Genomic DNA, 17258 nt, shown 5'->3' with positions numbered 1-17258 from the left:
GCTTGTAGTAACTTGTCAGCACAAGAAAAAGTTTTCATTTTGTTGGAAATTTTTCTTGACCCACAATATTTTATACTGTATAATATTCGAATACAAATTCTTTTTCGATCCGTTTACGACTGTTCGTTGGAGCTCCATAATTCCAAGCGAAAAAGTACTCGAAATGGTAAACTGCTATCATAAACGACTTTTTATCTGGTTTTTCATCGAGAAAATTTCGACATTTACGAGCTCGTTTACGATGATTTTGCTGGTTGGGTAAGTTACAAGACTAAATCAAGAAAATACAGATGTTTTACTTACATACATATATCTGTACATAGTATAAAGAAAAGTCGGGATTTTTTCTACGCGGTATTCTCGAAAACTACTGAACGGATTTTGACGAAATTTTCTCTAATATGCTCTGGTATCGACAGAAGAGTCACCTGTTTTATTTAGAATTTTAATAGGGTTGCCACTTGTCTAAAAAACTATAAGATCCGCACCGTTCGTTGGATTACATAATATAAGATGAGGTGTCAAATGAAAGGGATTGCCCTTTACAAAAGCACTTTTTTGATTAGGGGTGCCACCTGTTAATAAAATTACATAAAAAAAGGCTTAGCCTCTATATGTACAATAATGTATTATTTTTCTAAGTAGGGCTGCCACCTATTAAAAAGTTAAAAAATTTTCGCCGTTCGTTGGATTACAAAATGAGATGCCAAATGAAAGGGCCTGGTCTTGAGATGTACAAAAGCTATTTAAAAATTACTATCTTCTATACATAGTATAAAGGAATTCGAGATATTTTAACCACGTTAATCCCAAAAACTACTGAACGGATTTATGCGAGATTTTTTAAGTATCATCTGTAATGATAGGAATATTATACATATTTAGTACTTTAAATCCCTATAGGGTTGCCAGCTGTCTAAAAAAATATTAAATCCGTACTGTTCGTTGGATTACATGAAATGAGGTGTCAAATAAAAGGGCTCGGCTTATAGATGTTCAATAATGTATTACTGGCTAGTATATTTCAGGACGAATGGATAAGGATTGAGCCAAGAGCTTGTGTGAGCAAATCCAATTTTTGGCAGCCAATGTCAGTTACGCGGTTTTGCAGAGTGACGATACGCGGTTTTGTACTTTAAACGACGATATGTATGTAAGAAGATTTTTAAATTCTAAAGCAAAACATTTTAGTTTTAAATATTTTTCATACTTAATTGACTGAAAATAAATTTACAATTTAATTTAAAATATTCAAAATTGGCGTTATTTTTTCATTTCGTTTGTTCTCCTCCCTCGAAAATAAAATATATTATAAGGTTCGTTTTCGTTTTGCGAATGTTTCGTTTTAAAGCCGTAAATACAAATACTGACCTTTTTATTCTGTATGAAGTAAGACTTTGTCAAAAAATTTTGTTTTACATTTTCTTTTAAAAACTTGCGTTTACCCCTTTCATTTTCTGCCAGACTCTTTGGCTAAAGGCCCCGCCATATAGAAATTCTTTTCTGCGTTACAGGGATGCTTTTGACTGACATCTAAGTTACATAACTCTTTGATTTTGAATAGAAGGCGCCACCTTGACAACGCATCCATTTCTGCAACTGATAAAAATCGCCCAACTCTCTACTTTTGAGGTACGTCATTGCGGCAAAACAGCAATGTAAGGAACAAAATAAAACCAGCGGAATTTTGGCCATTCAAATTGAGCCGTTTTGTTTGCGGCAACGTTTTCATTGTGCCGCCTCGCTATGTTCTGTGCGGTTTGTTAGTCAAAACCATCCCTGCGACGCAGAAAAGATTTTTCTGTCCAGAACCGACTGCGATTTCGCATGCACCGAATAGGTGTGACCACAGCGTCGGAATGCCCCAGCTCTGCCTCGAAGACGATAATAATTCAGAACATATTCTCTGCTAATGTCCGGCTTTGGTCAGGCAAAGATTGATCAATTTTAAAGCACCAATTGTCGAATCCTTTTGTTATAAAGAATTCATCCACCATAACTTTTTTAGGAATCATTTGGGCAGCCGAAGGTTTCTTGTACACACTGGGTTAGGGATTCTCTCTTTAAGAGATACAAAGGATCTATCAGGTCGCACTAGCTACACAGGACCATAAAGCCTTCTAACCCTGCACCACAAACGGGACTAGGTGTATCCTCTGATTTTGATGTCGCTGAATTGAAATCCGGTGTTCGTTTGACCCCATCAGGTCAGAATCAAGGGCAATTCAAGGTCTACGGCCTTTAATGTTTTAAGTTGCATATAGTCCCAGCTCACCTGGCTTGAAGTATTCGTTACGTCATTGTCATTCGAGTGGTTGACCTTATATGATCGTCTAGAAATATTCTCCATTAAATTAAGTAAAACCGATGAACGGACGAAAAGATTTCGCAAGAGAGTAGTGCTTTTTTCTTAGCTTAAAAATGCACTGTACATGGGCTTTTGCTCCATGCTTGCGGGAAATACATACCTATGTCCATTAGTGTGGTCCACACAAAAGTAAAGTCAGAATTTTAATGCTTTCACCACCTAGGATTATTCTGTACAGAAAAAATACTACCCTGCCCACCTTTAGTTCATACATTCTTTCAATCTTGAAATACAAATATTTCAATGTGTTGAAATTAAAAAAGGTGGGTAAAATAAATAAATAAATATTGGGGAAAAGCAAGTTTTTGTGGAAATGGTATGGAATTCTTGAAAATACATATATTTTTTTCGGTACAAAAAAAAATATATATATATATATTGGAAGTCTGCTGAAGAAAAATATTGATTTTTAAAAATTCTATACCATTTCTAAGAAAAATTGCTTTTTCCTATATAAACTAGATGGAACCCTACTGGAAAGTTTGTGGTAAAACTACAAAGGACCCTTTTTCGCGATTCTGGTGTACCTGTTGTCTATAAGTTTTATCGACACCTGATATTCAATTGTTCCTCTAGCTAATACTCTGCGAATTAGGTGTAAATAATTTTTTATTTTTTATTTCACTAATTTCATAATGATTTATTTATTCGAAATATGTTGGTAGAAGTCTTAAAATATAATGATCTTGTAATCCCGCCGGAAAAATCGCTACTTTTTTGGTGATGCAGTCTAATGTGCATATACATATGTTCATACATGTAAGTTTGCATTTTCCTTATATAACGTCGAAATATGCCTCCATGAAAGTGAAATTAATGGGGAAGTTATTTAAGTTAAAAAAAAAGTATTTATTCCAGAAGAAAAGGTGGGTAGCCACTGTGGCCAATGGTAAAGATCCGGAGGGTGCATCAGACTAGGCCGAGCATACTTTGAACAGCATACAGCATACATTTAGGCGCGGTGTTAGCAGACGTTTTGAAGAATACAGTCTATTGTAAAAAATACTGAACTGAAAACAAGCGAAAGATTAAGAAAACAATTAGGCGAATAAAAATGAAAATTACAAACCTTAATATGTATTTAATTTTTTCCCTCCTCTAACAAAAGATTACTATCTAAGTAACTTTAAAGACAAGAGAGATTCAATTGAAGTGTGCATCTTCAAATAAACAAACGAAATCGGATAAAAATCAAGGCTCATTGAACACTCAGCAGCAAGAGAGCAGCTGATTTAGTTTTGTTCATGCTTATGGTCACTGCATTGTCAATCTTTGTTTATTTTCTCCTGTAAAAAACATCCAACAACAAAAGTCCGGTGAATTGTCATCTGTTCTCTCATAAGAGAAAAATATACAGAATTGTACGGGAACAGAAGATTTGCAGAAACTTGCAAGTTAGACGAGCAGCTGACTGAATTTCTCCTTCTCTCTCTCTTTCTCAATTCCCCCTGCTTTGAAAGTATTTTGCGTACGGCAACGCAAAACGCTGATCGTTTTTGATAACTTTCAATAATTAACAGGTACGCAAACTCAACTAGGGTTAAATTTTATTTACATACTCGCTTTGGTTGGGCTAGGTTTTTGGCACAGCAGGTGTTTTTAGGTTTAGGTAGAAATATCTCCAACAAATTATATAATAGAAGAAATACCAATGTTGTAATATCTAAATTTTAACTATCTAATTTCTTACGAATAATAACTCTAATACTATTCCACAACATGTTCTAATGCAATTATCATACATTAGGGATGTTTCGAATGCCATATTTTTCACATTCGCGAGTGCTAATGCGAATTTTCGGAATGCGAATGTTAGGAATAACATTTAAAAAAGCTATAATCAAATTAAGTCATCGTTTTTATCACTTAAATATTTTCGTAAATTATTACAACATTGAAGTGCTTAACTTATACAGTGTTTTAATCCAGTAGCCAAAGTTCAAAAGGGGTATATTATATTTAAAAAAAAAAAGTAATTTTGTTGCTTTTCTCCCATGAGGCGATTTCTTAGAGGCTTGTATGTAGGGCCAGCCCCACTGAGCAATTGCTCACTTGGAACGCTGGCGGGTGGAACGCTCAAATATTTGCGGTCTAGATCTGTCAATTTGTCGTATTTTAGTTTAGTTTTCTACCAATCGACAGGATATTCAACGAGATGAGCTCGTTTTTCTTTAAGATAGGCCTTCAATTGAGCTTTAATTTCATATTTTTTAATGTCTCCAGATTCTACATCCGAGCGTTCGATTTCGCTGGAGGAATCTAAAACTATTTCTAGGTTGCTTATTAGACTTTAAGCAGTACTTTGTGAAGATCCATCAATATTGCCTGATATACTACTTAACCGTTTAGCGCCTGAAGCTAAAAGCCGGCTATTGTCCGCAACCTGGTTGGACAGACTTAGATCCATTTCAATAATATTAGAGTGGATTCTCTGCACATTCGCAAAACATTCGTATCATTTGATGCGAATGCGAATGTCGAATGAGAATGTGTAAAATGATGGGAATGATTCGCATAACGAATGCTAATGGAAATATTCGCAACACCCCTGTCATACATTTTATTTTCGATAAAGTTTTGGGTTTTACTTTAAGGTATTCTTGTTTATTGTCATCACAAAAGCTAAGCGAACTGCAAACCGAAGTGTTTTAAATTCGAAAGGCATATCAAAAGATATATATATTGTGTGCCATGTCCCATTTACAAACTTATGTATATGTATATACCTTACTATAAGCACCTACCATAGATATGTTTGCATACCAAATTTCTATTGTATGTGACTTATGGCCCCCAGTTATAGCTGATTAAAAATTTGCAGGCCTATGGGAGGTGCCACGCCCCATTGCAAAATTGGCACCACATTTGCAAATAAAACCATACCTATAACCCTCCCGGGGTAAAAACAAATAAATGCGCAAAGTTTCCTGCGACTCAGTGTCGTGGTTCAAAAGTTATAAGGTAATAGACAAACAGACATTCACATTTATATACATATGTATATTGACCTTCTAGACGCCAATATGCAATGTATTTTTGAAACAGTCTTATAGCCCATTTCCACCAAGAGCATAACTGCAGTTAAGAGCTCAGGTACGTGCAAATAACACAAACATAGGGTAATTTTTTTGGTTGTTTTGGAGTTGTATTCTCCTCATTCCAATAAGCATAAACTGCAGTTAAGGCTTGGTGGAAATGCACTATTATAGGGAGTCTCCACACCTCCCAAATTGTCGAGTTTGTTTTGTTTTTATTGATGCTTGTTTTCCCTTTTGTTTGCTCATTTATAATTCACAATAAATAATTTTCAGGATTGTTTTCACAGGGTTGAGGCAATTTCAACTCTTCACTTCAATTTGTAATTTTATCTGTTGACACAATTGATTTTCATTCCAATACCAATTTATAAACCTGATCCTTTGGCAATTTCAAAATACTATTTGCTCTAAAAAGTCGTCTCATCTTGTTTTTAACTAATATTTAATTGAATTGTTATTTTTTCTGTTTATCAGTTGTTATGTGTGCATAAAAAAATTCACAGTAAGCACGCTTCGAAGTCGCATTGATGAAACTAAAACAAATTTTTCTCAATTTCGCTCAAATCGAGACTCGTAAAATATTTGAGCTGCCAGTTCTTTTTCGTGACCAAATCACAATTTTGCAGCCATTTCAAACTTAAGCTTTGTCATAATTGAATAGCCTATACAACGGCATATTTTTTCCAAAGTTAAGCAAAATTCAAAATTACTGGAATTTTGCAAGTTAATTTTTTGAATATCCCAATAACGATTATGGTTACAAAATTATTCTAGTCTTGTTTTGGCAATTTTTTTGTAAACTCTAAATAAAATTACGTTAAAAAAAATTGAATTTTATTAACTAATTTTTTAAGTTTATTAAATGTGTTTTCTAATTGAAAAATTGATATCTTGAAACCAAAACCTTCTTCAAAATTTCACGAACTTTCAAGATCAGTTAGACGTGGTATAAAAAAAATGTGGCCAAATATTTGTATAAGTTTTTGCTTTTGCGATTTTTTAGATGTCAGATGTTACACAACCGCAAATATCACCTTTTTTTTCTTTGGTAGTACTATGTTATATAATAAAAAAAAGTTCTGACCAAAATTCATGCAAATCAAAAATGGTCAATTTCAGCCTATGGACGGTTTGCCATGGATTGACCAACCTATTAATTCCGTTTTCTGTTTTTAATCGAATTCAAAATAAATAAGCAAACATCGCTTAAAATTAACAATTTTTCGTGTGCACGTGTGTGGACAACAGCGCTTTCAAATGAAATTAACTCGGAAAACAATTTATTTTCACTTCGATGGAAACAAGCTATAAGATTTTTATATATTTAGCAGTACCTCCATTGTTAAAATGCATTGCTCTCGCATTTTTTTTTGCAGCTCTCGCAGTATTTTTCAACGACTTTTTTACTATGTTGTATGGAAATGGTAGGCGGCAACATTTATTTTAGTTTCAATTTTAATTTATTTATGTGTATTTATATGTATATTTTAGTTGTTGTGGTTTTTCGTTTGTTCAGAGTTGGCCTTAAAATTAATTTATTCTATATATGTTTTTGTTTTGTGTGTTAAGATATTTTACATGTACATGTTGTATGTGTGTGTACGTGTGTACGTACTTTAGTTAGGTTAGTTATCGTGTTAATTAAGTTTAACTACATAACTGTAAGTTAAATGATTTTTTTTCTTTTTAAATCGTAACTAATTAATAATATTTAAAATGTTTCACAGACATAAAATGATTAGGACATACATATTCGTCTTCGAGATTTTTTTTTATGTAAATACGTAAATTTCACTCGTAGATATTTACAAATTATTTGCAAAAATTTACATACATTTTACAATAATAACATTGAAAGCATTAATTAAGTACATACATTTCACCATTATTGCTGTGTTGCTCTAAACAAAGATGTTTGCTAAAACACTTTTATAATATTTTTTTTTACTTATCAACATATACCATATACATTTTACATATACATAAATACATACATATTTAGTACATACACAACGCAATATTAAAAATACATACTTAAAACTAGCAAGTACTACACATACACTACATATCAGCTGCTGCCATTTTTTGCATTACGCATTTTAATATTTTTAATTTAATTTTTTAATTTTAATTGACACAAGGATTCATAAGTCAGAACTATTTCGGTTTATTTCAACTATTTAATAAATATTTAGGTAAAGGCCATTAAAAATGAAAATCAAGTAAGTATCTAGACCAAAAATAAATAAGGTTTACAAACCTAACAGCCAGTTCAAAGAGATTTTCGAATGGAAATTTGATTTATGTTTTTTATAAGTTATCACTTAAGTAAAAAAAAAAAAAATTTAATATCTTTTCTCTCCAATCGGCAAATAAAAGATTTCATTTAGTTATAAATTCAATGAACTATCAAAGCCATTTAAATGAAAATAAATTGAAAATTAAAACTTAAAATATAAAATTTTCCACTTAAAATACTTTCATGAAACCGGCTGCAAAAATATAATGTCTGACTTTTGTATTGCATATTTAATTATTTATTTATTTTTGTAAGTCTACATGTATGTGTATGTACGTGCATGCATGTAATTGCGTATTTTCATTATGCTTATGTACTTACAAAAGTATTACTTAAAACTATTATTACAAGTAGTTATTCCTTTTATGCTTAATTAATAACAATATTCACTGGAATGCAAATATAAATTACAATCACAAAAATATTTATTATACAGACATAGTAGATTTTAATTTTTCACTCATTATTAGTAATGCAAAAATATATTTCGACGGACAGTTTCGCTAAAAGCAAGATAGTGTGGTGCATTAGAGGCTGCCTGCCATTAGGCCAGTCTACTTGAATTGCGTGGAATGCTTGTTTTCAGTATCTAGACGTTTCGGGACCTACGAGGTGCTCATAAAAAATGACATTAAAGAAAGTCCATATCAAACGAATCACTTCAGGTCTATGGTCAATGCAGCTTTTTAGATTTTTGAAACATTTGAAAAAATTGTGGAACAGCTATAGATATTTAGTCCCTTTCGAATGGGCAAAGACGTTCTTCTCGCAAATTTACTTATACCGAGCCCGTTAATATGATGGTCAAGATAGATAGGATTTTATGCAAATTTAAAAAAAGTCAAAAAAGTGGTGCGCTATTCTAAGAACCACCAGTGAATAAGTTGATAAAATTTGTAGAAAAATTTTGGGTTTGCAGTTTTAAAGCCCATTAAATTTTAGTATATAAAGTGCAAGTTTCAAGTGTGTACATAATACCGTTGATGTTTGGTATTTTTTTTTTTGTTGACATTGGTATTGGCATTTTCTTCCATACAAATAGTGCTCGACAAAATTTTAATGGACTACAAAATTGTATACCCGAAATTTTACTAAAAATATCACGTCCAATCGCGTAAAAAAATAAAAATTCGCTCAGAGCGAGAGAGCAACACTGAAAAGTACGGGATCGCTTTCTTGTAAAAAATGGTAACTTTTGACAACTTCAAGATAACCTCCAAATTTTGGTTGCAAATTTTTGCTTATTTTGTATGTAAACAAATTCAGCTCACACATCCGAATAACCAAAAGTACTCCAAATTCATTAGAATCCACTTAAACAATTTACCAGAATTTACCAGCAAACAATCTCCGGACTAAAACTGGTAACTTCTGACAGAGAGATAACCGTGTTTACTCTATTTTTTGTCCTCTCAGTTGTCAGAGAACCGAGTACGGGATCGATTTCCAGATGACTGCTTTTGACTAGTCCGGGCTCGTACGGGATCGCAAATATTTTTAACTTAAGCTGGTCAAAACGCATCCCTTTGTTGAGATTTGTTTTAAGTTTTATAAAATTTTAAAATCGGATTTACATGTTTTTTGTTGTAGAGTATGCTATATTTTTATATTAAATTTTAATGAATGTCGTACGAATGGACACGGCAAAACACACACAAGATTTCAGAACTGTGGGTTTGTAAAGCTAATCATTCTCCACCGTATAGTCCTTGCGGTCACTAATGCCCTAGTTTTCACTCAGCAAGAGCTGTCTACATATAGAAAAAAGCTCCTTCACTCTTTCATTTCTCATGCTCATACAATTGGACAGGGCGGTAGGAAGTGAAATTGGCTGCAGAAAGCGGTGAAGTTGGCATTTTCGTATTTTTTCTTGTTCGGCGTTAACGCTAGGCGTCAAAAAACGCTCCGCCCAATGCTTTTGTTTAGGTATGGCAGTTAAAGATCTCAACAACCTCGGAGAGGAAAATTAACTCAAAACTAATGGTAAATGGAAGGGCAAAACCTTTTCGCGGCGGTAAGGGACAGAACAGCATGAACATTGTGAGCGCCAAATGTAGAAAAGCATCGAATACTCGTAAATGAAAAAAAACATGGAATGAGTGTCAAACTTACAACGTCTAAGTTTTAAGGCAATAGAGATATTATTTAGTTTAAAAAATTTCATATTTAAAGAATACAAATCGTTTGTGAATGGAGGTCAAACGTAAATATTTAGTTGCAATAAAAAGGCTGACTTCCAAAACGTCAATTGCTTTGCATACATACAAAGTATAATTTTCCATAACGCCGAACTACAAAATATTGACAATATATACTTTTCCAAAACGCATCTGAAATGTAGTCGAAACGCATCGCTAGAGCAATCCGCGCATCAGAAACAAAGTTGATGCTTCGTTTGTTATTGGTTATCATTGGTGTTTAAAAAATGGAAAATTCAGAAAACTGGTTCATTGCTATATTGAATATTTAAAATGTGCAATGTATATGTATATGTATACAAACAGTTTCAATACCGCAGTAGAACAGTATCCAAAGAATGTATTGACACGTTTTGGAAGTCAGCCTAATTTTCATTCTGAAATGCTGAAAACTCACATGAAAACAACTCTATAATAATAACTTAATTCTTTTACAATAATACCCCGCTACCCAATTAGCTAAGCGAACACCTTTTGCTTACAACTATTAACCCTTAACTGACTAAATTATTTTCCACATCAGACAATAGTACTTCCAAATCAGATGGCAGCTCATATTCACCCTGACCGCTATTACTGGACGTTGCAATGTTCGGTAACGGCGGCGGATGATAGCTATGCTGCAACTGTCTTATGGAGTTGGAACGTTTTTGTTGTTGTTCTGGAGGAGCGGTGGCATTTGACTTGGCAGTGGTGGCTAATGGCGGTGCTGTTGTGGAATGTGCGCTGCTACGACTACGTCGGTGCTCGTGGCGTGCTGGTGCATGGTGGTTGCTGTGACTACTGTGGCTACTGTTGTGGCTGGGGTGGCTTGCGTGACTACTACCTTGACTGCTATGACTGGACAAGCTTCCCACCGCGACTAGTTGGTCCGCATCTGTTACGCGACTAAAATTAAAATTGCCTAGAACACCAGCAGAATTCGGGCTGGCACCGCTGGCGTTGGCATTGGCATTGGCGTTGGCGCCGTTGTTGAGCGCGGCACTGAGGCTGGCACGTGGTATGTTGCTGAAGCTAGTGTGCGCGGCAGGGAGCGCCGTCGTAAAAGTAGTTGCCGGCAGCGCGGAGCTGGCATTTGCAATGCTGGCTGTCCCTTGGCTGTTGGATTTTGGCTGATTTTGATAGGCTATACTGCTGGAGCTGCGCCGCAGCTGCCGCTCTGTGGGTATAGGCACAGCCGCAGCGACTATTGCAGTCGCATTGGCGCCATTGCTGCTGGCATATGTGGAAGTGGCTGTGTTGGTGGTTGTGGTTGCTACGAAGTTTTGTGCGTCATTTGGGAAGGTACTTGGCTGATATGTACTGGCCGCAGCATGGCTGCGTAAATTCATATTTGAATTGCTGCGCCGTGCCGCTACCGGCGGATCTTTGCTGTTTTTAGAGGCGCTGTTCAACTTTAAGTTTAAACTGCTACGCTTCTTCGATTTGGCTAAATGATTTTGATTTTGCGCCGCCTGACCGAGGTTTTGTGTGCTTCCAAAGTTTCGTCCCAAATTGCTGGCGGGTGGCGCGTGCTGTTGCTGCTGCTGCATGGTATTACTTTCGCTCAGTTTCCGCGCGCTAGTCGCTGCTGCATGACTGCTGGCAAATGGATTGTTAGTTGAGAATGAATTGGAGCGGTTATAGTTGTGTGCGCGTTGTTTTTGTAACGCGCCACCAGCAACAGTAGCTGTATGTGCGTCTGTTGGGATTTTACTGACACTCGCGTTCAATTTGTTGGACCCGTTCGCGTTTGATGCCGTCGAAGCACTATTGGTGGTCACTGCGTCGTTGTTGACGGCGCTGGCGGCGCGCATTTCGCCAGTTTGTGCGCTGCATTGCAAATTCTCATAGAAAGGGTTCTCCATCTTGGAGGGCAGGGTTTTCGGATTTAGCGTCTCGTAGGTCGGTTCATTTAAAGTTAATATTTGATTGTCTTCGTTATTGTTGCGGAGTAGCAGCGCAATGCGCTTGCACTTCATCTCCTCACCACCGCCGCTGCCAGAGTTCTTGCTACCCTCGCTATTTTGATTGCTGCTTTTGCGTTTACCATCCGCACCATTCGCTGCTGCGTTTGTACTAGTGCGTGTCTGTCGCTTCGGCTTGTTGACTGCGCCGCCAATTACGTGCGTTTTAACCTTGATATTCTTGGAAAGCCGCAGCGCGAATTTGAAGGGCGGCTTATAGACTACCTGCAGTTTCACCTTGTCATTGACAAGATTCGTAACCGACTTTGACTTTTGCGGCGATTTCTGTACGAGGCGTTCGGGCGTGGACTGCGATTTGCTCATCACCTTTCGTATTTTGGAAGAGTGCTCAATATGCGATAGTGGCTGTACAACAATTGGCGACTCTAACAACCACTTTTGCACTTTGCCAAAGGTATTGGTGTGCGCATTCCCGCTAACGCTCGCCGCGTCAGCACCACTGCGTGACGAATAGTCAATGATTTCTTTGTTGTTCTTCTTGAAGCGCTTCGACCTCGACTTCGTTTCATTCTCCAGTTTAGCGCCACCAACTGTGGTAGCTAAAGGTGTGCCAAGCGCTGTTGCAACTGGCGTAGTTTTCAATGCAGTCGCACCACCACCGCTACCCACGCGATTCTTTTTGGTGCGCGAGGGTTTCGAGACTTCATCATTTACGCCACTGGCACCACCCGCTGACGTCAGTCCGGCTGTTACCGCCGCGTTGCTCAGCTTTCCGCCTCGACTATGCGCGTGCGCCGACTTCGCAGTCAACTCGCCTCCGGTCTTCGCGGCCACCTTTCCACCGCCATCTTTCGCCTTGCCAGCGCGTATATTCCCATTACTGCCGCTCCTGTGGGCGCTCTTTCTTTTGTTGCTGCGCTCGCCACGTACTTTTTTCTTGAACGGAACTTTTGTACGGACGGCCGTATGCACGATGACGCCGTTGTTGTCGTCGGGTAGACGCACGGTTTCGGTGGTGGCGCTGTGTATTATGGTCACCGATTTTAGTTTCAGATTCGAGCGCTTCGCCAGCAGCTTCGTGCTGAGTATCTGTGAAAATTTGAAGTGAAGTGAATCAGATACATATATAGCATAGTATTTTGAAAATGTATTCTCTTTTATCATAAATGCTAGCCTAAATCAATTGGCGCTCAAAGCACATGATTGCGCGTTTTTGAGTGTGAAAGAGTGGTTTCATAGATCAATATGTCAGGCGCTGGCATGCAATTTTCAACCATGCGATTCTCTTTGATTAGTATTGAAATTACTAGAAGCGCACTCACTTAAAATGTTTCTGCTGATCGACGAAGTACATAAATGACAAGTAATTTATAGCAAAAAAAACCGACTTCAACTCCCATATAAAAAAAAAAAAATATATATTTATATCTCATGATCCACTGATCGTATCTCAACCAGATTAGTATGGGACCACCTCTGAGACACTAACTTTCCGATGCCGAGAATTATCGAAATCGGTTGACGTGGTCCAAAGTTATGCGGTAACATACATAAAAAAAAAAAAACAAAAAAAAAATTACGACGAACTGATAACCTCCTCCTTTTTTGGAAGTCGGTTAAAAACTGCTCGCATGACGAGAGATTGCATGACAGCACCTAGCGTAATCTTAGGCGCCTGTCACACCATCAATGCGGATCGCCATATTTTATGGATTTAAAAATATTTAGAAACCTTGTGATATTGATCGCGATCCATCAATGCTACACTTCACAATCCAGGATCGCGACCCAAATATCGTGTGATAGGCGCCTTACTCGTTTACGTTTTCGATTATAATTATTATAGTCTGTTTTGTATAAATTACTGAGAATTAGCGTTAGCATAGACCCCAAAAGCCTCTTATGATGATGACTGGCATGAGATGAAGCTTTAAGTAGCACATTTATCTAAATATCCCTTTACACTTCTAGCGAATTTACGAGGAACCTTAGATTAATCACGGACTTACTAGTTTCGCGCAATTGCATAGCTATTTTCTCTTCATATTCGTCATTTAACATTTTCGTCGCAACCTTCATGATCTTTACGGATAAGATAAAATGTTATAGTATCGTAAATTTAAGTACATATACTTGTATTGTAAAATTTAGATTTAAATAAAACTATTTGATTGGCATAAAATCTGCAAAGGTTTACAGTGTTTAACTGAATTTAAATCACAACTGATAATATTCTGCCTAACCTCAAAATACGTTTAAAGGAAATCCATAGGTCCTTTAAATTACCAGATCATTGCAGTATCTATCTAGCAGTGAAAAGCAGCAGAGATGCTACTTTGTGTTATCGACCCGAAAGAGCGTCGCGATATATAAAGAGTTCCAAGCCACAAGGGGGTGGAAAGCAATGAAACAATTGACGAGTCGGCCATAGATGGCGTTCTATTAGATGTCTCACTAGCGATCGATATGCCAATTCCTTCTCAGTCTAAATCGGAAGAGTTTAGGTTGTGTTATTAAAGTTTTTCTTATACCAATCTTTGAAAAAAGTTAAAAAAATGCATCAAAAATCTCATTACGATTCCGGTCAAATTTTTTTTTAAATTTTTTTTTATATTTTCATGCAATTTTTTGAAGCTAAAACCGTTTTGACATTTGAGGGGATTTTTTCAAAAAAAAAATTTATAAGAAACTATTTTTATTCAAATAAAATTCCATTTTTAGAAGTATTTTCAAATCCGTCCAGCTCACTTAAATCTTTATATTTTTCCGAAATATTTTGGTGGACGTCTTAAATTATAATAAATTTTATAATTCCAATGGAAAAATAGCACCGATTTTTTTTTTGTATGGGCAGTGATGCAGTCTAATGTATATGTATATATTTATTATTATTTATTTCCCTTAGCAAACCTCCAATATGAAACAATAAAACTAAATGAAACTTACCAGTAATATAAATACACCCAACGCTGCCAACACAACGGTATACCAATTATGTTGCACCCATTTCTTGAATGTTGCAATACTTTCTTCTGACAATAGCAATTTACGTAGTGTTGCCAGCGGTCCCGATGGATCAACTTCGCGACATTTTTGGAATACATCACAATATCTAAAAGCAAGAAAACATATAAGCAAATAAAATTAACACTTCATTAGAAAGCTCAAAATGCGCTTCACACTCACCCATTGTAATCGTTGCATGGTGTGCCTGGCTTTGCGAACATGTCCGGCACATCGAATGGTGGCTCATTCCATTCAAACGAACTGCGACATGCATTGCCCTCGCCAGGCAATTTACAACATAATTCGCACGATTTAATTGTGTCATCGGTTGGACCCGGTATGCACTGGCATGACTCGAGGCCATAGGCCAAACAAATACTTCCCGTACATTCGCCCATATAACAAACGAATTCCTTATTGCAAATAGTCTTGTTTGCCTTATTCACCGAGGGCGGACACTGCGGCGTGCGGCCATCACAGAAGCTCGGATCGCGACAGCCGTTGTCATCGCGACACTTATCGCCGAATTTCAATTTACAATCGCCAGTGCAGCATGGTCCCTGTGATGGGCTGCACATGGCGCGCGGTGTTAGTGTGCATGGCTTCTCGTCGATGCGCGGATGACGTGACATTGGGAAACAACATGTGTCCTTGCAATCCTCCTCCCAGCCGCAATCGCACTGTTCGCCCGGCTCAACAACACCGTTACCACAAATTGATGCCTGCGGCTCGGTGAAACAGCCTTTGGCGCTACGTGCTTTTGCATTTAGCACCGGTTCTATGGATTTAAGTGAGCATGGGGAGAATTTGTTGTTATTCTTTTTATCACCCGATGTGGCGCGGGCAAACATAATGAAATTACCATCCTCACCGCCAGGCGTACACTGTTCCGGATCGTGCTGGACATAAATGGGAACAAATATGAAATGTAAGTGTGTTTTATGAAATGAGAGTGAAAAATAATAAAATAAATAAATGTGCAATAAGCTTATTGGTTTTTAAATTAATTCATTAAAGAAATTATTTGATTTCCATAATATAATATATTTATATAAGTAATATTAATACAAATAATAACGTTTGAGGACGTGGCCTTGCCAAACATGGTAACACATGTGAGTATATGTGTACATTAGGGCGATCCTTAAAAATAAAATGAAAGAGGTTTTTCAGTCTCACCGCCTCAATCGATAATACCACGGTCACACTAATCACATATGTATAAATCTTGGTCCCGATTGGAGTCGGTTAAGACGTTTTCATAGGGTGATCTGAACTTTGCCCCCTGTGCGACGCGCCTTAACCGACTTCAAACGAGGCCAAAACTAATATGTGATATCTTCGACTAAAGTAGTACCGATTTTCGGTAAGAGTTTTATAAAATTGTCTTTTTGAAATCAAAGATTCAAAAATTAGCACGTTTATAATTTTTTTTTTCAGATTTTTTCGTCAACGGTTAATTTTGGTACTGAAAGTTAATTGAGTTAATTTTTCCACATTTTTTCTTGACTCGCTCGCTCTCCCTAGTTGCTAAACTTACCGGTGAACCAAAATTATGTCCAATTTCATGCGCCAATGTCACATGCGATACAGCCGGAGGAACATGTTTACCATAATTGAGTAGTGTCACAATGCCAGTGTTTAGGGACTTAAGAGAGCCGCGGTAGTGCTGAAGTAGAAAAAAATAAAAATGTTTTGAGGAAAATGTTAAGTTTTTGCAAGAGATTTTCTTTTATAAAAAACGTTTCAAATAAAGTGTTAGTTAGTTTTATTTTTATTAAACTTACTCCATTTTTCTCACAAACTCCCCCCGCATTTTTTAGGTCACCAGTCCAAGCTAAGCCTAAGGTACCCATCTCAAAGTCTCGATATGTAAACATGTATGCCAGACAAAAAGCATCGTAATCTTCCTCTGTGTATAGAAAAATTAAATAATTCAAATTTATTGATATTATTATTTTAAATATTTTTTTGTTTGTTTTAATTGCTCGTTATTTCGGCTTCTGTGTAACGCTATCTTCAGGCACTTTTGCATTTTAATCAGAGTATAGCCATAGCCTACGCATGGCGAAAAAATGTCTAAAATACATCTGTTGAAATAAAATGTTGGTTTGACGGAATATTTTTAAGTAAAATTAAACGAAAAATGTGTCTACGGCATTCAAAAAATATTTTATTTATTTAAACAAATGTTTTAATACCTCTATTAAATTTTTTAAATTTGATCTTACCTGAAAATAGTTCCAGAAACTTTTCTACCCCATAATTGCCTGGAAATCGATAACTTGGATCCCTGATCGCATTCATATTGTGCACCTTGATACGCTTAATCATAAATGTTATATTGTCTGGCTTGCCATCATTGTTAAAATCTATGTTGAAAATAAATTACAAAAAATGGCGAAATGATATTAATTACTTGTCACTGCCACTGTCTTTACT

At 36.4% G+C, this 17258-nt stretch overlaps 1 protein-coding gene across 1 annotated transcript in view; it reads right to left on the bottom strand.

Annotated features, from left to right (window-relative positions):
* Positions 1-10118: 10118 nt before the first annotated feature.
* Positions 10119-17258, bottom strand: part of LOC108372853 (uncharacterized) — a gene marked incomplete at its 5' end in the record, with an annotated part of 8858 nt that continues 1718 nt past the window's right edge. The window contains 6 exons of the mRNA XM_017628645.1: positions 10119-12899; positions 14757-14922; positions 14997-15715; positions 16357-16485; positions 16604-16728; positions 17048-17188. Coding sequence (XP_017484134.1) covers positions 10398-12899; positions 14757-14922; positions 14997-15715; positions 16357-16485; positions 16604-16728; positions 17048-17188 — 3782 coding nt within the window. The remainder of the gene's footprint in view (positions 12900-14756; positions 14923-14996; positions 15716-16356; positions 16486-16603; positions 16729-17047; positions 17189-17258) is intronic.

Source organism: Rhagoletis zephyria, unplaced genomic scaffold (genome assembly GCF_001687245.7).
Source record: "Rhagoletis zephyria isolate East Lansing unplaced genomic scaffold, Rhagoletis_zephyria_1.1 Rzeph_scaffold_06100, whole genome shotgun sequence".
NCBI classification, from domain to species: domain Eukaryota; kingdom Metazoa; phylum Arthropoda; class Insecta; order Diptera; family Tephritidae; genus Rhagoletis; species Rhagoletis zephyria.
This window is presented reverse-complemented; position numbering and strand designations above follow the sequence as displayed.